Source organism: Tetranychus urticae, chromosome 2, assembly GCF_039701765.1.
Source record: "Tetranychus urticae isolate SD_2017Ah chromosome 2, NJAU_TeUrti_SD_1.0, whole genome shotgun sequence".
In the NCBI taxonomy this organism is placed as follows: Eukaryota; Metazoa; Arthropoda; class Arachnida; order Trombidiformes; family Tetranychidae; genus Tetranychus; species Tetranychus urticae.
In genome coordinates, this window is record NC_142959.1 from 20,543,517 (window position 1) to 20,562,011 (window position 18,495).

At 33.8% G+C, this 18,495-nt stretch overlaps 5 protein-coding genes across 11 annotated transcripts; 2 read left to right on the top strand and 3 right to left on the bottom strand.

The window, feature by feature from the left end:
* The first annotated feature begins 72 nt into the window (after window positions 1-72).
* On the top strand, window positions 73-4,652 carry Tti1 (Telo2 interacting protein 1). Its single transcript, XM_015939188.3, has 5 exons — window positions 73-1,033; window positions 1,115-1,254; window positions 1,336-3,338; window positions 3,404-3,509; window positions 3,593-4,652. The coding sequence occupies exons 1-5, from the start codon at window positions 942-944 to the stop codon at window positions 4,117-4,119; spliced, it is 2,868 nt and encodes a 955-aa protein (XP_015794674.2). The 5' UTR covers window positions 73-941; the 3' UTR covers window positions 4,120-4,652.
* On the bottom strand, window positions 4,078-5,746 carry LOC107371180 (uncharacterized). Its single transcript, XM_015939194.3, has 2 exons — window positions 5,673-5,746; window positions 4,078-5,441 (listed from the first exon to the last, which is right to left on the bottom strand). Exon 2 carries the CDS (start codon window positions 5,386-5,388, stop codon window positions 4,201-4,203), a length of 1,188 nt encoding a protein of 395 aa, XP_015794680.1. The 5' UTR covers window positions 5,389-5,441; window positions 5,673-5,746; the 3' UTR covers window positions 4,078-4,200.
* Window positions 5,747-9,181: 3,435 nt separating this feature from the next.
* On the bottom strand, window positions 9,182-11,726 carry Ccz1 (vacuolar fusion protein CCZ1). 3 transcript variants are annotated; one of them, XR_001570756.3, is made up of 3 exons: window positions 11,348-11,726; window positions 9,907-11,260; window positions 9,182-9,797 (listed from the first exon to the last, which is right to left on the bottom strand). XR_001570756.3 is itself a non-coding variant. In XM_015939193.3 (2 exons), the coding sequence occupies exons 1-2, from the start codon at window positions 11,631-11,633 to the stop codon at window positions 9,984-9,986; spliced, it is 1,563 nt and encodes a 520-aa protein (XP_015794679.1). In that variant the 5' UTR covers window positions 11,634-11,726; the 3' UTR covers window positions 9,182-9,983. The 3 variants fall into 3 exon arrangements, 1 of the variants encoding a protein (XP_015794679.1); XR_001570757.3 differs by having other exon boundaries at window positions 9,896-11,260; XM_015939193.3 differs by having other exon boundaries at window positions 9,182-11,260.
* Window positions 11,727-12,180: 454 nt separating this feature from the next.
* Window positions 12,181-13,048, bottom strand: eEF5 (eukaryotic translation elongation factor 5). The gene is made up of 2 exons (XM_015939199.2): window positions 12,789-13,048; window positions 12,181-12,688 (listed from the first exon to the last, which is right to left on the bottom strand). Exons 1-2 carry the CDS (start codon window positions 12,954-12,956, stop codon window positions 12,383-12,385), a joined length of 474 nt encoding a protein of 157 aa, XP_015794685.2. The 5' UTR covers window positions 12,957-13,048; the 3' UTR covers window positions 12,181-12,382.
* A 323-nt stretch (window positions 13,049-13,371) lies between these two features.
* On the top strand, window positions 13,372-18,187 carry rump (heterogeneous nuclear ribonucleoprotein rumpelstiltskin). Of its 5 annotated transcripts, none has more exons than XM_015939190.3 (3): window positions 13,372-13,737; window positions 13,831-15,160; window positions 17,372-18,187. In XM_015939190.3, the coding sequence occupies exons 1-3, from the start codon at window positions 13,387-13,389 to the stop codon at window positions 17,395-17,397; spliced, it is 1,707 nt and encodes a 568-aa protein (XP_015794676.2). In that variant the 5' UTR covers window positions 13,372-13,386; the 3' UTR covers window positions 17,398-18,187. The 5 variants fall into 5 exon arrangements, with proteins under 5 accessions (XP_015794676.2, XP_015794678.2, XP_015794675.2 ...); XM_015939192.3 differs by having other exon boundaries at window positions 13,831-15,003; XM_015939189.3 differs by lacking the exon at window positions 17,372-18,187 and adding an exon at window positions 16,584-17,143.
* Window positions 18,188-18,495: the final 308 nt, after the last annotated feature.

Consider the following 18,495-nt stretch of genomic DNA (forward strand, 5'->3'; position numbering starts at 1 on the left):
AATAATGATGATCACAAGATATTTTACCAAAATTCAAGGTCTAGCCTGGTTAAGAAAACCTGGAAACCCAACTATTTCTCGCCTTATATTTATTATTAGTCACGGCAAGATTCTTGGTACTATTGGTTACAGTTTTTATAAAATTACAGCAATGGTCGATGTTTTACATTTATTTTAATCATAACATAACCCTTCAGTAATTATTCTGATTCAGGACTCCTGGATATTACATTCTGTAATCAGATGATCGTGATACAAAAGAAAGAGAATACAAAATTTTTAAAAATCAAAGTGGATTATCATATCATCATTGACCAAATCAAAGATTTGACGTCACTTCGTTTATTTAAGAAATGGGTTTAATTACCGAAAATACAATGTATTGTAATGTAGAGCTTGATGCGATCGTCTTGATCAGTCATATTAAAGTTGACAGGTGGAAGACATGGGAAAGTCATTCCAAGGAATTTTGATTTGTCTAATTTCTGGCAAATTATGAATTATTTGCTTTAAATCAAATTGATTAGGTCAGAAATTTACTGAATCTTCTAATGATTGCTATTAAATTTATAAACTTCACTTTACTCTCCCGAGATGGCGCCTTGAACAGGATTACTATTTACCAGTATCCAATGGAAACTTAGCAAGTCGCATGCCTTGAGCCTGTGAAAGTCTCTATTGGATTATGGAATATGAAAATTGTTTTCTTTTATTTTGAAATTTTTAATGTGATTAAGCTGATTTTTATCTCTGTGTTTATGTCAGCTGGTTAATTTACTGTTAATTTAATGTCACTTTTGTATTTTATTCCATTAACATTACGCGTACATCAATCTCAACTGTATTTTGGTTTGAATTTATTTGTTTATTTACGTCAATTGGTGATAACTTGTTACTTTTCAACTCTTTAGAGATTGAAATTTTTCTTCATCGGCACCATTATGTTCAATCCCGCCAACTCTTTGAATTACCAGAACCCTTCAGATATTTTCAAGAAACCTTTAACATTGGTACTCTATAAGCCTGAAAAATGGTATGTTATTGAAACTTTACTGGCTAATGCACAAAATTGTTTTGTTTATGAAAATTGATTCGATTCTTTTTATTGCTTTAGGTCTGAGGAAACTCTTATCAATACCATTGATTGTATGATTCTAATGTTACAAAAAGGCTTGGTCAAATCGCTAGATGATTTATTTGAGCTCTATGCAGTGCTGTTCAATTTAATTGACATCGAAACTAATAGTTATCGAGGTTTGTTAACTTTATTAATTGATTTCTCTGTCTTCTTTTAATGGATAAATACTGATTGTCTTTTTACTTGTTAAATTGCAGGTGAATGCAAAGTTAGTGAGGATCTTAAACTTCATGTGGTTCATTGTGTCAAAGTTATTGTGGATTATCTTGAAGAAAACTTGGTTACTGAATTCTTAACCAAGCCCGCTCTTTTTTCAATTTTGGGACACTCAATTCATGTGTTATTGAACATAAGTTTAAAGGAAAAGTACAAAGAGCTACAGATGACTTCAATGGCTTGCTTAAACTGTTTAATTAAAAAAATTGACTGTCTTGAGCGCCCTAACAAAGTAGGACCTGCATCAGCTGATGTATTAGCTTCATTTTTGCCTGGTATTTCAATTGCTGTGATGAAAATAGTGCTAAGTGATGACAAGCTTCCACAAAAACTGTATATTGATTGTCTCAAAACTTTGGAAACAACAATTAAAGCTATCTTGTCAAAACCATTATCTCAAAACTCTACCTTTGATGGTAAACGTCCAGCTTTTGTTATCGAAAGGACGAAAGATTGGCTTCAAAGTAGTTGCTCGAAATTGGAAATAATTTTTGATAAAATTATTAAAGCACTGTTGATTAAACAATCTACTTTAATAAAAATGCAGCTATTAAGATTCAGTCAGGAGATGGTTTATATTCTCGCTGAAATAGATGTGAAAGACGAAATCATTATAACTTTATTAGAAGTTTCACTCGTTATTGTTTCGGATAAGGATAAAGATTTACAAGAATCAGCTCGACTTTGGCTGCAAGACTTTGGAAATGAAATCCTGATTTACAAACCATCATTAAGAGATTCGCTATTTGAAAAATTTTATCAACTTTTAACAACAATCACTCGTGAATTACAGTGCATCAGTGAAGATCAAAAGATTTCCAAATTTAAAATGATCGAAGGTTACTTCATATGCTTAGGACCTCAAGGATTAACAACATTCCTTTCATCGCAATCGTGCCAAAATCGCCTTTTTACTAGTTTAATCGATTGTGCAGCTCTGGATGAAAAGCGTTCCACACATGGCTATAAATTGATAGAGATGCTCGACCTAGAAAAAATCGAATCAAAGAATCCCGCCTGCAACTACCCAGACAAAAGCTTTAAACACTTCGAAGATTCAGAGATTCAAATTTGTTTTGAAAGGATTTGTGCCTTGCTCGGTCAATATTTAAACAGTTTCGGGTTGATTGATTACTTCAGCAATATTCTTGCAAATGGATCCAAAGATCCAACCATAATATATGTTTGCAATTATACTCTACATGGTCTTCAGAATGTGGATATTTTAGAAAGTCTCTTCAATGAGTATATCAATCAGTTATCACAATTGACGGAATATTCAACTGCTCGTTCAACTTTAGCTGTGTCTCTTTTGCTGGAAGGTATCTCAGTTTTCGCCGAAAAGTATGGATCATCTAAACAATACGTTATACTTTTAAATTCATTATATTTGATATTGGCTAACACCGGATCTGACAAGGTTATAATCAGTGATTCAGCCTTTACCACACTCCAACGATTGACTCGTACCTTTTCTTACAAATCAATCAAAGATCTGATTTCTGAGAATATTGATTACATTCTCAACTACTTTAATGTTAAGCTGAAAAATTTTGAATTCAATCGTCAAGTTTGTCCCGTTTTCCATGCCATACTCAATTTTACAGGGTTGGGAATTCTACCTTACTTGGAATTCACTATTGACCATGTTCTCTCTAGTTTAGACATTTATTATAATCTAAAGTGTGATGTGCTTGTTGATCTACTCAAAATTTTAATTAGCTTCATTGGTAAAGATATTCCCCAGACTGATTATATGATGGATTCATCTTTAAATTACCAATCTAATGAAATAAATAGAAAAGAAAATTTCATTAAACAATTACAAGAATTTCTCGAGGCCCGAAAAATAGTCAACTCTCTTGAAATTGAAGATGATCAAGAAAGCTTACCGAATAATTCCAATGAGGCTAAAGAAGACGACGATGATGATGGAAAGGAAGAAAAGAAACAATTACCAGTTGAAATCAGCACAACTATAAAGGTTAGAAATTTACACACCAATAAATTGTTGAATAATCATTTACTTTTTTCCTGTGATAAATCTAGATTCTTGAGAGATGCTGTCATCTTCTTTCCAACCCATCATTAGACATTCAAATTATTACAATGGAGATAATCATGAAAGGTTTACGTATATTGAAACCATGGGAAGGTAAGCATGAGCTGAATTAATAATCATTGTAGATAAACACAATCATAATTATTAAATGTAAAACCTTTTTCATTTCTTTTTAGATGAAATTCTTCCCTTGGCACATAAACTGTGGACTCCTATTTTGAAAAGGTTCAATACAGGAAATTTAGTTCTGTTAACAAAGTGTTATCATTGTTTAATTGTGATGAGCCAATGTTGTGGAGACTTTTTAAAATCACGGACTTTGGAACAAGTAATACCACGTTTAATATCATTCCTGCGGTCTCAGTATAGTAAAAGTTTTCTTAAAACTGACTCATCACCTTATAAGTACACACTTGAATATAAGCTTCAATGTGAAGTATTAAGAACCATTGGACTCCTATGTGATTATCTTAAAATTGAAAGCCTATCTCTATGGCCTGTTATCGAAGCTGTTATTCCCTATTTAAGTAACAAACAGCCAAGAAGTTTGCAACAGGAGGCTTTAAAATCATGCAAAATTCTCGTATTCTTGGACCCATTTGCTTTTCACAGTTATTTGCAGAAAATGATGGAAACGAAAGAAGACAATGAGAGGAAAAACTATCAAACTAATTTAAAAATTTTATTCGATATCCGGTTATGATGAAAGCCATTTACATGGATCATTGTTTGAGGATCAAACTGAATGTAAAACCAGTTAATCAAAGAAAGCTTCCTTTAAAGTTCAAGATTGTACAGATAATGCAGGTTCGCGCGGCGGAGCTGAACTATCAGATGCAGCTCCCTTTCGATCTGAACTTTGAGCTTTGTCATCCTTATTATTTTGACCACGAGCTCCCCGAGGTGGACCCCGTCTTCCTCGACCCATTCTTCGAGCGCGGTAGCCGGTACCTCCTGCTGATTGTTGACGTCTTTGACGGCGAGGTCTTTGTTCACGATTTTCCTGAGCATTAACCGCATTGTCATTTCCACTAGCATCACCATCGGCACCACTTTGGCTTCCTTCGGTGTCGCTACGAGGCCTTCTAGGTCTTCTACTCCAAAATCTTCTTGCAAACCGTTTAGGACGTCTTCGAGGAGCGTCTTGTCCACCTTGTGGTCTTTCACTTCCACCAAAATTATTGTCATTGTTTTCATGTCTTTCCTCGTTGTTATTTAAATTATCATTGTTGTTAACTGCGTTATTATTACTGATGTTATTATTTTGATTATTGGTACTACCCCTAGGACCTCTTGGTTGACCCCCACGAGGTCTTGGGTAATACCGTCGGTACATTGGTCGTCGGGCCCTCCTAGGTCTTTGTTCACCTTGTTCTTGGTCTTGTTTTTCAACTCCACTATCAGGGTTACTTTCAAAACCTTGCTCATCTTTATTTTTGAAATCGCGTCTCCCATTAGATCGAGTTCGTCTCCCACTATCTCTTCTCCCCCTCATGTAATAACCTCCGCGACGACGTCCAGCGTAATACCTTTTTTCAGCTGCATACTGGCTTCCTTTTACAGGGCCACCCCCGACTCCAGTAACATTTGCAGCTTCATTTCCCTTCTCTCCTTCGACGATGTCAAATTCAACTGTTTCACCATCCCCAACACTGCGAACTGCCTTATTAGGGTTATTCTTAGCAATAGCAGTCTGGTGAACAAAGACATCTTCGTTTTCTTTGTCATTCCGGGAAATGAACCCATATCCGTTTTTCACATTGAACCACTTTACGGTACCGGTAACACCTTTGACAAGAATCTTTTTAGGCGGTGGCGGCGGAGCACTAGCACCATTTGCCTGTTGTGACTCCTTTGGATCTGTCGATTCCTTCTTAACAGAAGTCTGGTCTGAAGTGTTGTTTCCGACAGCGGGTGCACCATTGTTGCTTGCAGGGCTGTTGTTAGTTTGCTTCTGCTCTACCTCAGTCATTTTGAAGCAACCTTAGATTTAGTACTTTTATGATGTTAAAGAGTGTGTCCAAGCTGAGAAAATATCACACATGAAAAAAGATGAGATAGGCAAGAGAGAAAGAGAGAGGTAGGAGAGAAGAAAGAGAGAGAGAGAGAAAGAGCAAAGAGCAATAAAGAAAAAAGAGAGGAAAAAAGAGAGAGAAAAACACAAAAAGTAAAATTAGTCAATTGATTAATATAAACAATAATATAAATATAAATGAATTTTAAATTGATTAAATTCACAAAATATAAGATCTTTACTTTTTATTTCCAAGGAAGATGGAATCCTGGTTCAATTTGGTGCTGGTTCTTGATGTTAAACTTGAGGACGGTCTTTATTCCTCTGAATCTTTCTTCTCCAAAGAGCAGGAAGTTTAGATTGGTTCTAGGACCCAATCGAAAGTGTCGCCATCTTGCCATCCAAGCCAAAATTCATGCATCTTGGGCTTAAAATCCTCTTCAGTTGACAGTAAAGATAAAGGTGCTCTTTAATTGTGAGAGATGGCAGCTCTTAAAAAACCAGTCTCTGGTTTCTTTAAATTACTATAATTAAGATTTACTACAAAATATTCATTCTTTAAATTTAATAATCAAACCAATAATCAAGATTACACCATCTCATGCAATTAGAAACCAATAATTACCCTTCTAATAATAAAAAAACGTTAAACAAACATTCGCTTTCCATTCTGACTCATTTTTGTTTCCGATTTTAACCTAAATATTACTCCATCGATAGATGGCACTGATAGCACCTTTGCAAATATAAACATGGAAATGGCCGACAGAGGATAAAGAAAGATGTTTCTCTGTTCCTCTTATTCTGTGTTTATTTTTATCTTCTTTATCTTTTTCAGAACTTTATGAAAATCAAATCATTAAACTGCTCATTAACTAGCTAGGAGTTGCTTTATTTAAGGGCCAACAACCACTTTTTAATCACTAAGAAAATTCTTAATTAAAATGCAATTATTAAATTTGGTCAAACCGGAATAAGATTGCAATTAAATTGGGTTTCATCAACGACTTACCCTCCTTGATTCAAACCCAATCTCGAGTTATCTTTCATTAAGCTTTTTACTGCAACTCCAATGAGATTTACTTGATCTTTAGATGTACTTGTTAATTGCTTTAGTTGTGTTTCCATGTTTTTTATTGTGTTTTTATATCTTTAAATGACAAAATCAATCATCAAAATGAAATTATTCAATAATTTAGATCGGCTAGATCGATAAATTGTCCATTGTCATTATAAAGCTTTAATGAGTTGCAGTGCTTTTTAGGTTAGTTTTGTGATGTTTTATCTTTGCCACAATCAGACTTTCAATTGTCAAGCTATTCAAGGAGATTAGCTTTGAAAATTAAAACCCCATGAAAAAACATGTGAGTCAAAGAAGTAAATAAAGGATTACAGTAGATTTAAAATTACCAATGAGTCAAGATAATTGGAAAGATAAAAATGGCTTTTCTCGTCTATTCAACTTAAAATAAGTTTGAAATTTTTTCAACATAAACCATTTCAATTTTCAAACAAACATGAAAGCTAAAACTCGATATATTTGACTTTAAATTTTTTGCTATTTTAAGAGAGAAAGTGAGAGTTGGTAGTTTATGCCAATTCACATGAACATGAGTGCAGTTGAGTACATTTTATAAGATAACTTTCACCTTCTTCAAGCAAAAAGATACCAAATATCCGATCAAAATACTCAATATCAAGTTTATATAAAGCGCAACTTCAAAGCTTTAGGTGAACCTAAATGGTATTTTTAGTTGTACCAATTAAGAATTAAAAGAATGGCAAAATGAACAATTTGCTAGAACCAAAGAAAATCAAAATTGGGTTATCTGTTGTTCATGAAATAAACATTTACAAGTTGAAAGCTTCAGGTATCAATAGCATGGACTTTCATTAAAATTAATTTTGCTTGTAACGTCTTTCCATGTTTACATTTTGTCGTCTGGATTTGGCACTAATTAAAGAGTTTAACAATTGATTCCCTGGTTAAGTCGATGATTTAAAGTTTACTCACAATTGTCAGTTAAAATAAATAGGAAATTAGTTAATAATTAATTGATAATTTCTGGCAAAACCATCGTTCAACATCAAGTTTATTCAGATTTCACTTTTCATCATTTCTTAAACATTAAGATCTAAAATTGCCATTTCTTGAGTCCTAAGCGTCATCTGTTGGTTTGATTTTAATTCAAGTAGATGTTTGAGATGAAAGTGGGAAATGGGATTAGGATCTAATCATTGGCAACTCTTGTCAAGCAACTAATTAAACATTGTGAATGTTCAATCAACTCTTATCAATTTATCTTTACTGTTATCACATTTGGAATTTTCATCATCTAATTATCATGTGTTTCAATTCATGAATCATGAATAGTCACCAGCGATTAGTAATTTGAGTTTAACTAACTGATTACATTGTTTAAAAATGAAGTTTGGTAAATAATGAACTTACAATGCAAAAAATGCTAGATGTGTTTTACAGATGGATAATACAATAAACCATCAGTTTCACTTGAGATTTACAGCATCAGATTAAGATTCAACTTTTCTCAAAAAAATCCATTTTCCATTTGCTCAAGATGATTTAATCTTTAAGATCAAAGAGACTCATGAGATATTGACAATTGCTGAGCCGATCATTTGAATGGCAAAATTTGTCAAAGTCAAATTGCACAACGCCAATAATCAATAACAATCATTATTGTAAAGTATTGATACAATCATCACATGGATCCGTATTACATTTAATTATCTTATGCATAAGAAACCAAGAATTGGAAATTGAAAGTAAAAACAACAAAAAAGTGCAACTCAACAACTCTGGCAATTGGAAGCTATTATGGACTATAAGACGATTTCATTAGCTTTTTTAAAGCAGCCTTTTCTTTAATTTCTTTAAACCAATCAATAAAAAAATAGTTAACTTAATTATTCTGATTGTCATGGAACGGTACAAAATTCGATAAAAAATTGAATCATTTTTGTTTTCTCTTTTCTCTGTTCCTTTACTTCATTTCGCTCTCACTGTCTGTTAATGAATATTTCTGAGTCTGCTTTTTCTTCTTCACAATTTTATCTTCACTTTTTGAGTCCACTCTTTCAGTCTCTCTGTTTCTTTTCCTTCTCCTCTTTCCTCCTCTCTTTCTGACTCCCTGTCGATGAGATCACTTTTATCCATAATATTTCTCATCCGAAAGGTTCACTTGGAGTTAAAAGCTTCCCAATTTTTTTTCCACTTTTCACTTTTACCTTTTCATGAGCTCTAACCGTTTCATTATCAAATATCGCTCACAATTGCCACAATTACCAATCTCCTTGTGGAAGACTAGTGATTTTGTTGTTTGTCTGTTAGTAATTAAACAAGAAATCGCTAGCTTCCGATGGAGAATTGGAAATAAATCATCAATCTAAACATCAACATTGCCAGCGTTTTATTTCTGTCTTGTCTTTTGTGCAATTTTACGCTCACTAATTTCCCCAATTTCATCTGTACAACAATCAACACAATGTATTCCTGTGTCATAACAATTTAATTGACAGAAATATGTTTACCAGCCGTCAAGATTCCTGCAAAAAGAACGATAAATTCACTTCCTAATTGAACATTACACAAGGTAAGTTGAACATTATTGCAAAATTGAACGTTTCCATTGCCGATTGTTAATCGCATGAATTCAGTTGATGCTTCGTCAATTAGTAAACTTAATGTCAAATTATATATTTCATGACTTGTTCGTTAAACGAAAATAAATTGTTTTTTGAAAATTTTAATACTTTTGTTCAATTATTGCAGTAAAAATGGCTTATAAATTAATCTTACAATCGTTTTGATTTGGTTTGTTTCATTGCAAAATAAGTGGTCTCGGTCGCATTTCGGATCTCTTCTGATATGCATATTCTGAATGGATGTTGATAGTATCGATTAACGATGAATTAGAGTGCCTTTCTCGAGTTTTTCGCTAACACTTGATGAAGATAAGTATGTTATTTCAATGTACCACAGCATTGTTTCTGGTCTAATCGACAATATATGGGCCATTTATCATGGTTTCCTTGGTGATTAATGTTTGTATTATATTTTGTTTTCACATCCCAACACAAACATTTAAGTTCATCATCACTAAGGTAATTGTTGTGGGAAAACATTGACTGTGGTAAAAGTGATCGATTGATGAAAATTTTTAAGCTTGGTTGTCAGGTAACAATGGTGACAATCACTCTGTGAGTTACTTTTGACTAGCATGAATAAAAAAATAAATTCGATTGCATCTCATTCGGTCTTTGTTGTGTGTTTCTTTGTTGGTTGATCAGTTGTTTGAGGTATTTTGCCATAGTCTTAGTCACTTTTGAATAGATTAATCATTTTTCTGTAAAATCGAAAAGCAACAAAAGGAAAAGAAAAAGAAAAAAGAAATTGAATTAATAATTTGCTGTAGATAGGATCTATTGACAATCTTCTAGTTACACAAAAATTACAATTGCTGCATTGAATAAACACAAAATGTAGAAGATTATTTCAGGTGCAATTGTTTTCCTCTCGTTTGCATTAACTTTCAGTCAAGGAATAAATAGTTTTTGAATCTTTTTGAAAGATGTGTAGCTACGGATTCAGCTGCTTCAACCAGGTTATCGTTCTTGTGGTTTAACATACAAAATAAGGTTCGAGCATCTGTTTCATGAGCCACCAACCATGATTCATTTGTTGTCTTGGCCACAAATTCGATAAAATTTTTACCCTCAGAAGGTAGTAAGTAAGTCCGAAGATCTGATTTAACGTCAATGATTAATTTAATAAAATCAGAGTCTGATTGTTTCCGATGATCAAACCTGCCATTGAAACCAGCATTGGATTTAAATGAAGCATTTGACTCGTTGAAGTAAGCAAATCGAAATGAATCAATTTGAAGATCGTTTTTAAGATTAGATGAAGAAGTAGAGACAGATGAAGCTGATAGAGAGTTGGATGAAGTGATAGTTGAATTTTCCAAACTGTTTATTCCAATCACAGCAATTTCACCCAGTTTGAAAGCTAATTCGGGTAATCTTTCGGACATGAAGACATCACATTTAGACAGGATTTGGTCATACAAAGGATTCTCCGTGGAATCTAATAGAATTGCCACCGTTGCTCCGTTGATGGATCGATAGACATTCATAAGATATAAACTCGTAGATTCTTCCTCTTTCAGATTAACTTTTATATTAGTACGGATAAATCTTGTCTTCTTCAGTACTTTGGTACGAAATGGTTCACTCATCTCTTCAGAAGAAACCTCTGGAATGACTGAAGAAATCAGATAACGATAGATTATGCGAGTATTGTTTAAGTCTAATGAACTTGAAATTAGTTGCTCATTGAATAGGAAGAGTATATGTTTACAGGAAAGATCACAGGATAACACATGATTAACGAAACTTTGGGCAGCCATGTAAGTAGATTGATCAACTGAAAGATACTGGATTGCACCAAAAAGTTCAATTAAATTAATCATAGAGAACTTGAGAGAGGGCAAGAACCATCCAAAAAATCCAGAGCAAACTGATCTAAGGTGGCTAAGATTTTTTCCAGTCTTCTCCCAGATTGATTGAAGGGATCCATGGAACAGGAAAAATGATTCATAAATTTGTTTCATCACAGTTTGTACTAAATAATCGTTAAGCTCATCATCTTGATATTCGATGTAATGTTGATCTTTATGGGCGCTACTTTCTTTACTAGACTGAGCAGCAACCAAAGTTTTTGGAAGCGTTAGGCATAAGGATAACCAATAATCAGGTTCAATTTCTTTTAAGGACATTCTTATTTTTGATCCATGGACAGAGTAAATTTCTGATAGAGAATGGAAAATTGAATGATTAATTTGGAGCCATTGAGAAATCGGGTTTAAAATGGGTCGGGTTTAGTATCACAACTTACCTTCTTGAGAGCCAAAATTTTTTACAAAATTGATCATTGCTTCGCTTAGCCCCATTGAATTTGTTGCATCCTTAATAGCTTCTTCGTCACTTTCAAATGTTGGACTGTGGTTGACATCATCGATTGCGAGACTGTTTTCCCAATTGCTGAATTCTTCACCTTTCAAATCACCATTATAATAAAAAATCAACTTGTTCACCTCTTCACCTTCCTTTTGCATCCATGCTTGATTAAACAGAATAATCTTTTCTATTTTAGCAGGTAATTTAGTTCGCTGAGGGTTCATAGTAATAAAGACTTATTAAAACATGCATTAAATAATGAAAAAAAGGTAAATAATAAACAAACAAAAAATCTTCAAGACAAACTCATCATCATATGTAAACATATGTAGCCCTTGATGTTTACAAAAATCTTGTTGATCAAAATTTATCTCTAACTACTACAACACCATCTAATGGTACATTATTGATTCATTACCATGAAGCATTCTGAGATTGACAATTGGATATTTTTCTATAAAGTTCATTGTTCTATCGCGATAAGAAATTTAGAAAACGATAAAATTAACATCGCGAACTACATCAAAATAGGAGCACACATAGACAAGCTTAGTAGGTGTCAGTTTTATTCAAGGTTTATTTAAACTAAACCACCCTTAAAAACAACATTTCATATTCGCTACAAAAATGTCAGGCTTTAAAAACAAAAAGATTATACGTTGGTCAAAACTAGTTTTTAATCCTCTTCAAGAGGCCTGCTAATCTCTGCATTCTTTTACCCTGAAAGTTGCTTGGTTAGATTTACTGACTGGAGAAACAAGATAGACCAAATTTTGAAATTCAAAACATTCAGTTTATTTGTGTTGCTATAGCATGTTTTGGATGAACAAATTTAAATAAGGTGAGACAATCGAATAGACTTGAAAATAAAGATGTTAATTCCGCGGTTTAATCGGTTGATCAAGTCCTTATGGCCCAAGATCGGAAAATCCAACATATATAGGGTACATGTTGACATATGAGAAACTGACGTTTAATTGTTTGCATTTTTGCAAGCAATGATTGCTTCCTCTCCAACAGCGGACATAACTGTAACAATCACTGTGTTGTCCTCCTTGTTAAATTCTTCTCTGATTTTAGTGCCAAGCTCACCCTCTGGAATACGAAGATCGTCACGAGTATCTCCTTTTTCGTTCATCAATGAAGTGAATCCGTCATCACTGATATCAATGAGTTGGTAATCATTACGTGAGACGTTAGGTACGTCAATATTGTGGGTAGATGGGCAAAGATCTTCGTATTTCTTGCCAGTGAATATGTCAATACCGACGAGATGGACCTATAGTTGATCAAGAACAAAGGACACGTTAATGAAAAAAATAAATACACAAAAAAGTAGAAAGAAAAGATAAAATAAAATAGTAAAATTTAAAGCTTACCTTAGCATGTCCGTGTTTGCCAGTTTTGGAAGTACTCATTTCCATTACTTTGCAAGGTCTTTGTTTGATCATAACAAAACCATTTTTACGTAGAGAGGAGCATTGAACTGGATAAGTTGCCGAAGCTCCAGCAGAAGCACCAACGAATTCATGGTCATCACCTTCCATTTCAAATAATAAAAACAACAAATACAAAAAATAACAAAAAAAAGAGAGCGAAGAGTACCAAAATTGTTCAAACTAGCAAACTAAATGGTGCTTAATTGGAATCTTGGTCGCTTTTGAAATCGGAAACGGATGTCTTATACTTAGACAAAGAGAGAGTTGCCAAGAGAGACCAGAAAATGCTCAATAGACCGCTAAGTTCAAGCTGAACAAGAAAGAGATGAATTTGAAAGCTGTGCATGTGTTTAAATAGCGATAGAATGTGCGCACGCATGTAGGGAAAAAATTATCCCTCTGACTAAGCTGCGCTGTGTGACTATGAGTCTCTTTTTCTCTCTTTTCTCTTTTCTGCTCTCTTTTTTTCTTACTTTCTAGTTTCTGTCTGTTATCTTTCTTTCTTTTATTTTCTTTCGCTCTCTCTGTCTGTTTTCAAATGTACCAACCTAAAATGGCCGATCAAGATATTCGGAATAATGGTTCTGATGGTGTAAATGACAATAAGAAAGATATCAAAGGACGAGGTCGTAGTCCAGCTGGACGTGGTGCTGGTGGTGGAGGTGGACGTCGTCGATCACGATCTCCAATTGACCGTCATCGACAAGGAGGAGGAGGAGGAGGTGAGAATAAAGCATCTCGCCGAGTGTATGTTGCAAATGTTCCCTTCGATGTAAAATGGAATGATTTAAAAGACTTGTTCAGGGAGAAAGTCGGCAATGTTGTCTACTGTCAACTCTTTGAAGATGAAAAAGGCCAATCAAGAGGCTGTGGACTTGTTGAATTTCAGGTAAATTAATTACTTTCATTCATATATCACTATCATAACATCATTCTATATATTTTGGTATCATTATCTTTTCTCTTTTTTTCTCATCACCAGGACACTGCATCTGCACAAAAAGCTATTGAGACTTTACATAGACACAATTTTCGTAATCGTGAGCTGGTTGTCAAAGAAGATTTAGATTGTGAACGGGATCGATTTGGTCGATTAATATTACCTGATGCCAAAAGAGGAGGAGGAGTAGGTGTAGGAAAGGAAAGAGAACGTGAAATACCTCGTGAAAGAGATATCTACGATAGGCCTCCTGTTGGATTCAATCAAGGAGGTATAAATTATAATACTTTTGGACTAAGTCCGCAGTTTCTCGAAAGCTTGGGGATCAGTGGACCACTAAACAATAGAATTTTTGTAGCCAATCTCGACTTCAAAGTTGGTGAAAAGAAGCTCGAGGAAATATTTAGACTTTCTGGGAAAGTTTTAAGAGTTCGTCTTTACACCGATTCATCAAATAATAGTAAAGGACATGGTACTGTCGAATTTGAACATCCTGTTGAGGCTGTTCAAGCTATTTCTATGTTTCATAATCAAAAACTTTACGGACGTCCGATGAGTATAAGAATGGATAAATATGAATGTGAAGAAATGCCAGAGGTTTTACCATCTAAATTACCTGCTGGTCTTGAAGGAGTTGGTAAAGGATTAGGAATCGGTGGTCAACCTCTCAACATTGGTAAAAGCTTACTGAATAACTACAATTTCGGTAATGTGGCACCTGTGCAACCACCTCCTCCTCAACAACCTATTCCTCCACCTAATACTGGTCTCAATGCATTTGGCGGTATGGCTGGCATGGCCGGCACCGGTAACATGTCTCAACTTCCTATGCCTCAACAAGGCTTAGCCCCTGGATTAGCAGCAACTCCATCAGTCCCATCAGCTCCTTCTTCATATGGAATGCCAGGAGTAGTTAACTCTGGTGACCGATCCATGGGTAACATGGGTCAACCTATGGTGGGACTTTCTGGTAACCCAGGTGGTCTGCCTAATTTGGCACCATCTTCTCAAAATGTTCTTGCCGCTGCCCAATCACTTTCAGGACCTTCATCTATACCAGGAGTGAATCCTGCTCTTGGTCTCGGTGCTGGACAACAAGCAGGCCCAGGAGTCGTTGGAGGCAATCCATCTAACTTAGGAGTATATGGTTCTTACGAAAGGGAATTCCGTGATGATAAATATCGAGTTCCTCAACCGATGACAGACACAATTGTGGTACGAAATCTCCCTCCTAACTTCAGTTGGCAAAATCTTAGGGACCGTTTCAATGAAATTGGTGAAGTCAGATATGCTGAGCTTAAAAATCGAGGAACTGCTATTGTTCGCTTCCATTCAGAAAGAGATGCCCAAAGAGCTGTTGATTTGATGAACGGTATTAGAGTTGATAATCGGCCCATCGAAGTTGCTCCTTATTACTAGTTCATCCAATTTTTTTTGCTATTTCGATCTAAATTTCTTTGTCTTCTCTCTTCGATTCGTCACTCGCTTTGTTTCCTTGTCTCTTATTGTGACTATCTTCGACCATCGCAGCCTATGGTGATTTATTGAATCTTAAGCTTCATTATCGGATTTCTTCGTTCTCTCAAGTTCGATGTGCTTCATTTTTTCCTTTTCTTCAAAGAATTAGACAGAATTTTTTTTCTCAATACTCGAATGATCTCGATGAAAGCTGTCATCGAACTTTTACCAAGCAACATTTTATCCCTGCTTTCGTCTTTTTCTTTGATGTTCATCATCACTCTTCTGTGCAGATATTTCTGATTATTTGGCTTGACTCTCATTTGGCTACACTTTTTTTGACTTCTTTACCCCCCAATGAAAAGTCTTTCGTTGATTCATTACCAAAGGACAGAGTTTGAGTTTCATTTTACATTACACTCTTCATCTATTTATCTATACTTGTCGATTTTTCGAGTTCTTTCAAAGATCATCTTTAAACCTCAATAATAGTAGAGAGAACAAAATTTGATTAATTTGTGTAGCGCAGTTATGATTACAATTGTAATGCAGATGGTGGTTATGACTCGATTCATAATCATTACTTTTCTTACTATTTATTGATGAAAATTGGACGTGGTAACCTATATCTAACTTTGCTATACAACAAACTTGCGGATTTAGGATATTTTTTCTTGTCTTTCTGCCTCCATCTGGTCGTCATTTTTCATCTCTATTCAATCGAAATTCTAATCCTGTAATTCATCATCTACTATTTACAGCTACACTTATACCTCACCATTTCTCTCTTTCTTTCTCCTTGTTTTTTCCATCGTCACCTAATGAAAGAAAAACTAAATATCAAATTCGATACTGGAAATTAGGATTTTCTTTCCGAACATGTCTATCAATTTTCACTTTTCTCCAACATCTTATTCACAATCAATTGATATTCCAATAAACGCTTATATATCTAATTGTCCTCAATCATAAACATAACCAATTCTTCCATATTCCGACTCTAACTTAGGATTTGTTGTTATTGTTTTTTTTGTGTTCCTTTATCTTTATTCAATGGGATTTTCATTTTAAAGGTATTGATATGGTCAAAAATCAAATTACACTCATCAATTCAATAATTGTTGCTTTTTTATTCGCTCCTTTCACTGATTGGTTTGCTTTTGTTTCATTTGACTTCTCAATTTATTTTATTGATTCATTTAGTTTTTAAATGTTGATTAATCATGATAACAACATTTACAATTTTGCTTTATTTGACAATTTTGGCGTCTTGATTCCCATTTTTTTCAAATTTAATTTCATCTTTTATATACTTTTTTCTTTGTTATTTTATCCAGTATCCTCGTTTACCTGCTACTCGTTACATGCAACATGGTTACAATCATCATCATTTAGATCAATCAAAATTGTTTCCTCCATCAGGCCATTCAAAGGATTATCGCTGATCATGTTAATGCTTAATTGTCTTGATTATATACGTTTCATCTTTTGCTTTATCGTTTGTAATAATTGGCTGACTTCATATTTGGCTATTCCAGACTAATATTAGCCGTATATAGAAATAATTCATTCAAGTTGATGGTGGTTTGTTATCTTACTCTCATTCACAGTCTATCAATGTTACTTTCACCTCTTTCTCCTCTTCAGCATCACATTCTAATTGTTGATATGTAATTGATTAGAAATACTATTCTCTTACTTCTTTACCTTCTCATCTTGATCTTCTTCTCATTTTGTTTATGCCTATGTTTATCTCTATTGTCATTTTTCTTTTGCCATTCTCATTGGTACCTTTTTTGTAACTCAGTTTCGTTACAAATAACCAAATCAAACGTGTTTCATGTCAATTGTATTTATTAGCTTACATTTTGAAATGATATTTTTGCTCCAACTTCAATTTTTCGTCTGTATTTTATCATTTTTAAGACTAACTCATTCTCGAGTTTACCCGATTCTGCTTTTGTTTATCGCCAATCTTTTTTTTCTGTGTATTGAGAAGTAAAAAACTTGCACCTCTTCGATCCAGTTCAATATTGGACTTTCCAAGTTGAAATCTTCTGCGATTGAGCCATTCCATCATCAATTATCTTTCATTATTATCTAACCATTTATTAATCTATTTCAGGGATACAAATATCGGTGACAACGTAATTATATTTAATCTAATACTCTGAATACCTTGAAAACCAAGACGCTCTGGGAAACTGGATTGAAGGATGCTCAAACAATTAACTGACTATTGTCAACAGCAAAAACAATTCAATTGCTTTTGTTTTTACACAATTTTACCCATCCATTTGAAGTTGACCTGTTCAAGGCAAGCCTGTTGACCAGTCTGCCCAATGTCAATTTCCAACTCTTTTTTACATTAGTTTAAGTCATCGTATAGTTACAAATAACATCGGTCGTTATTTTATTATTTTATCAAATGATTAACTTAATCATTTGCTTTACCAAAACAAACAGATCTCAAATATCTAAGTCATTATCTAAATTTAGACCAATTCAAATGCCATTTCCAATCAATTGAAGAGCTTCAGAATATTTTATATTTTCAGTAATTTTATGAAACAGTTCGCTATCGAATTAATTCTCATCACAAAATTAAGATAATTGATAATTTATTTTCCAGTCAATTGCTAGTCAAATCCAGTTGACAAGAAGACAAAGTCAAAGTATTAAGACTAAATTTTTAAATTTTATAAGGCAACTTAAACAAAAGCATTTCCTCAAACCATTTTTTACAAAACCAATTGTAAACTGAAGACAAGTTTTTTCTGTCTTTTTGTTATATTTTCAGTGAAATTATTTAGTCAATCAACCGTTAAACATTGCATTTTATATTTAATAATCAACTTGAATGTAAACCACTTTCATTTACTTTTAATCAACTGACTTGGTTACAAATTGAACAATCAATAAAAGACGGAAAACTGAAAAAGTGTGATTTAATTGATTTACAAAATTTTCGGGTTTTTAAAAACAATTGATTAGTTGATTGTTGACAATATTTAAAAGTTATACCAATGAAAAGCCATTAAAGGATCGATATAAACGTCATGGATAAAAATACAATGGAAAGAACCGTTCAAAGATTGGATCGATATATTTCAATGTCTTTTCCCTTCTCATCCATCTTCACTTTTCATCCTTTTACCTTCATCTTTACTGAATCAACTTCTCAAGACTCACCATTCCACTGTCTCTTTGTATCCTGGAGGAAGAGACACAAACAGCCTTTCCGATTCA

Coding starts and splice junctions, on each gene's coding strand:
- Ccz1 (XM_015939193.3), bottom strand. CDS start 11,633: ATGAACCCTCAGCGAACTAAATTACCTGCTAAAATAGAAAAGATTATT. Junction 11,261..11,347: donor AAATTTTGGCTCTCAAGAAG/GTAAGTTGTGAT, acceptor ATTCTCTATCAG/AAATTTACTCTGTCCATGGA.
- eEF5 (XM_015939199.2), bottom strand. CDS start 12,956: ATGGAAGGTGATGACCATGAATTCGTTGGTGCTTCTGCTGGAGCTTCG. Junction 12,689..12,788: donor GCAAACACGGACATGCTAAG/GTAAGCTTTAAA, acceptor GATCAACTATAG/GTCCATCTCGTCGGTATTGA.
- LOC107371180 (XM_015939194.3), bottom strand. CDS start 5,388: ATGACTGAGGTAGAGCAGAAGCAAACTAACAACAGCCCTGCAAGCAAC.
- rump (XM_015939189.3), top strand. CDS start 13,387: ATGTACCAACCTAAAATGGCCGATCAAGATATTCGGAATAATGGTTCT. Junction 13,738..13,830: donor GTGGACTTGTTGAATTTCAG/GTAAATTAATTA, acceptor TCTCATCACCAG/GACACTGCATCTGCACAAAA. Junction 15,161..16,583: donor AGCTGTTGATTTGATGAACG/GTATTAGAGTTG, acceptor TATTTTATCCAG/TATCCTCGTTTACCTGCTAC.
- Tti1 (XM_015939188.3), top strand. CDS start 942: ATGTTCAATCCCGCCAACTCTTTGAATTACCAGAACCCTTCAGATATT. Junction 1,255..1,335: donor CGAAACTAATAGTTATCGAG/GTTTGTTAACTT, acceptor GTTAAATTGCAG/GTGAATGCAAAGTTAGTGAG. Junction 3,339..3,403: donor AAATCAGCACAACTATAAAG/GTTAGAAATTTA, acceptor TGATAAATCTAG/ATTCTTGAGAGATGCTGTCA.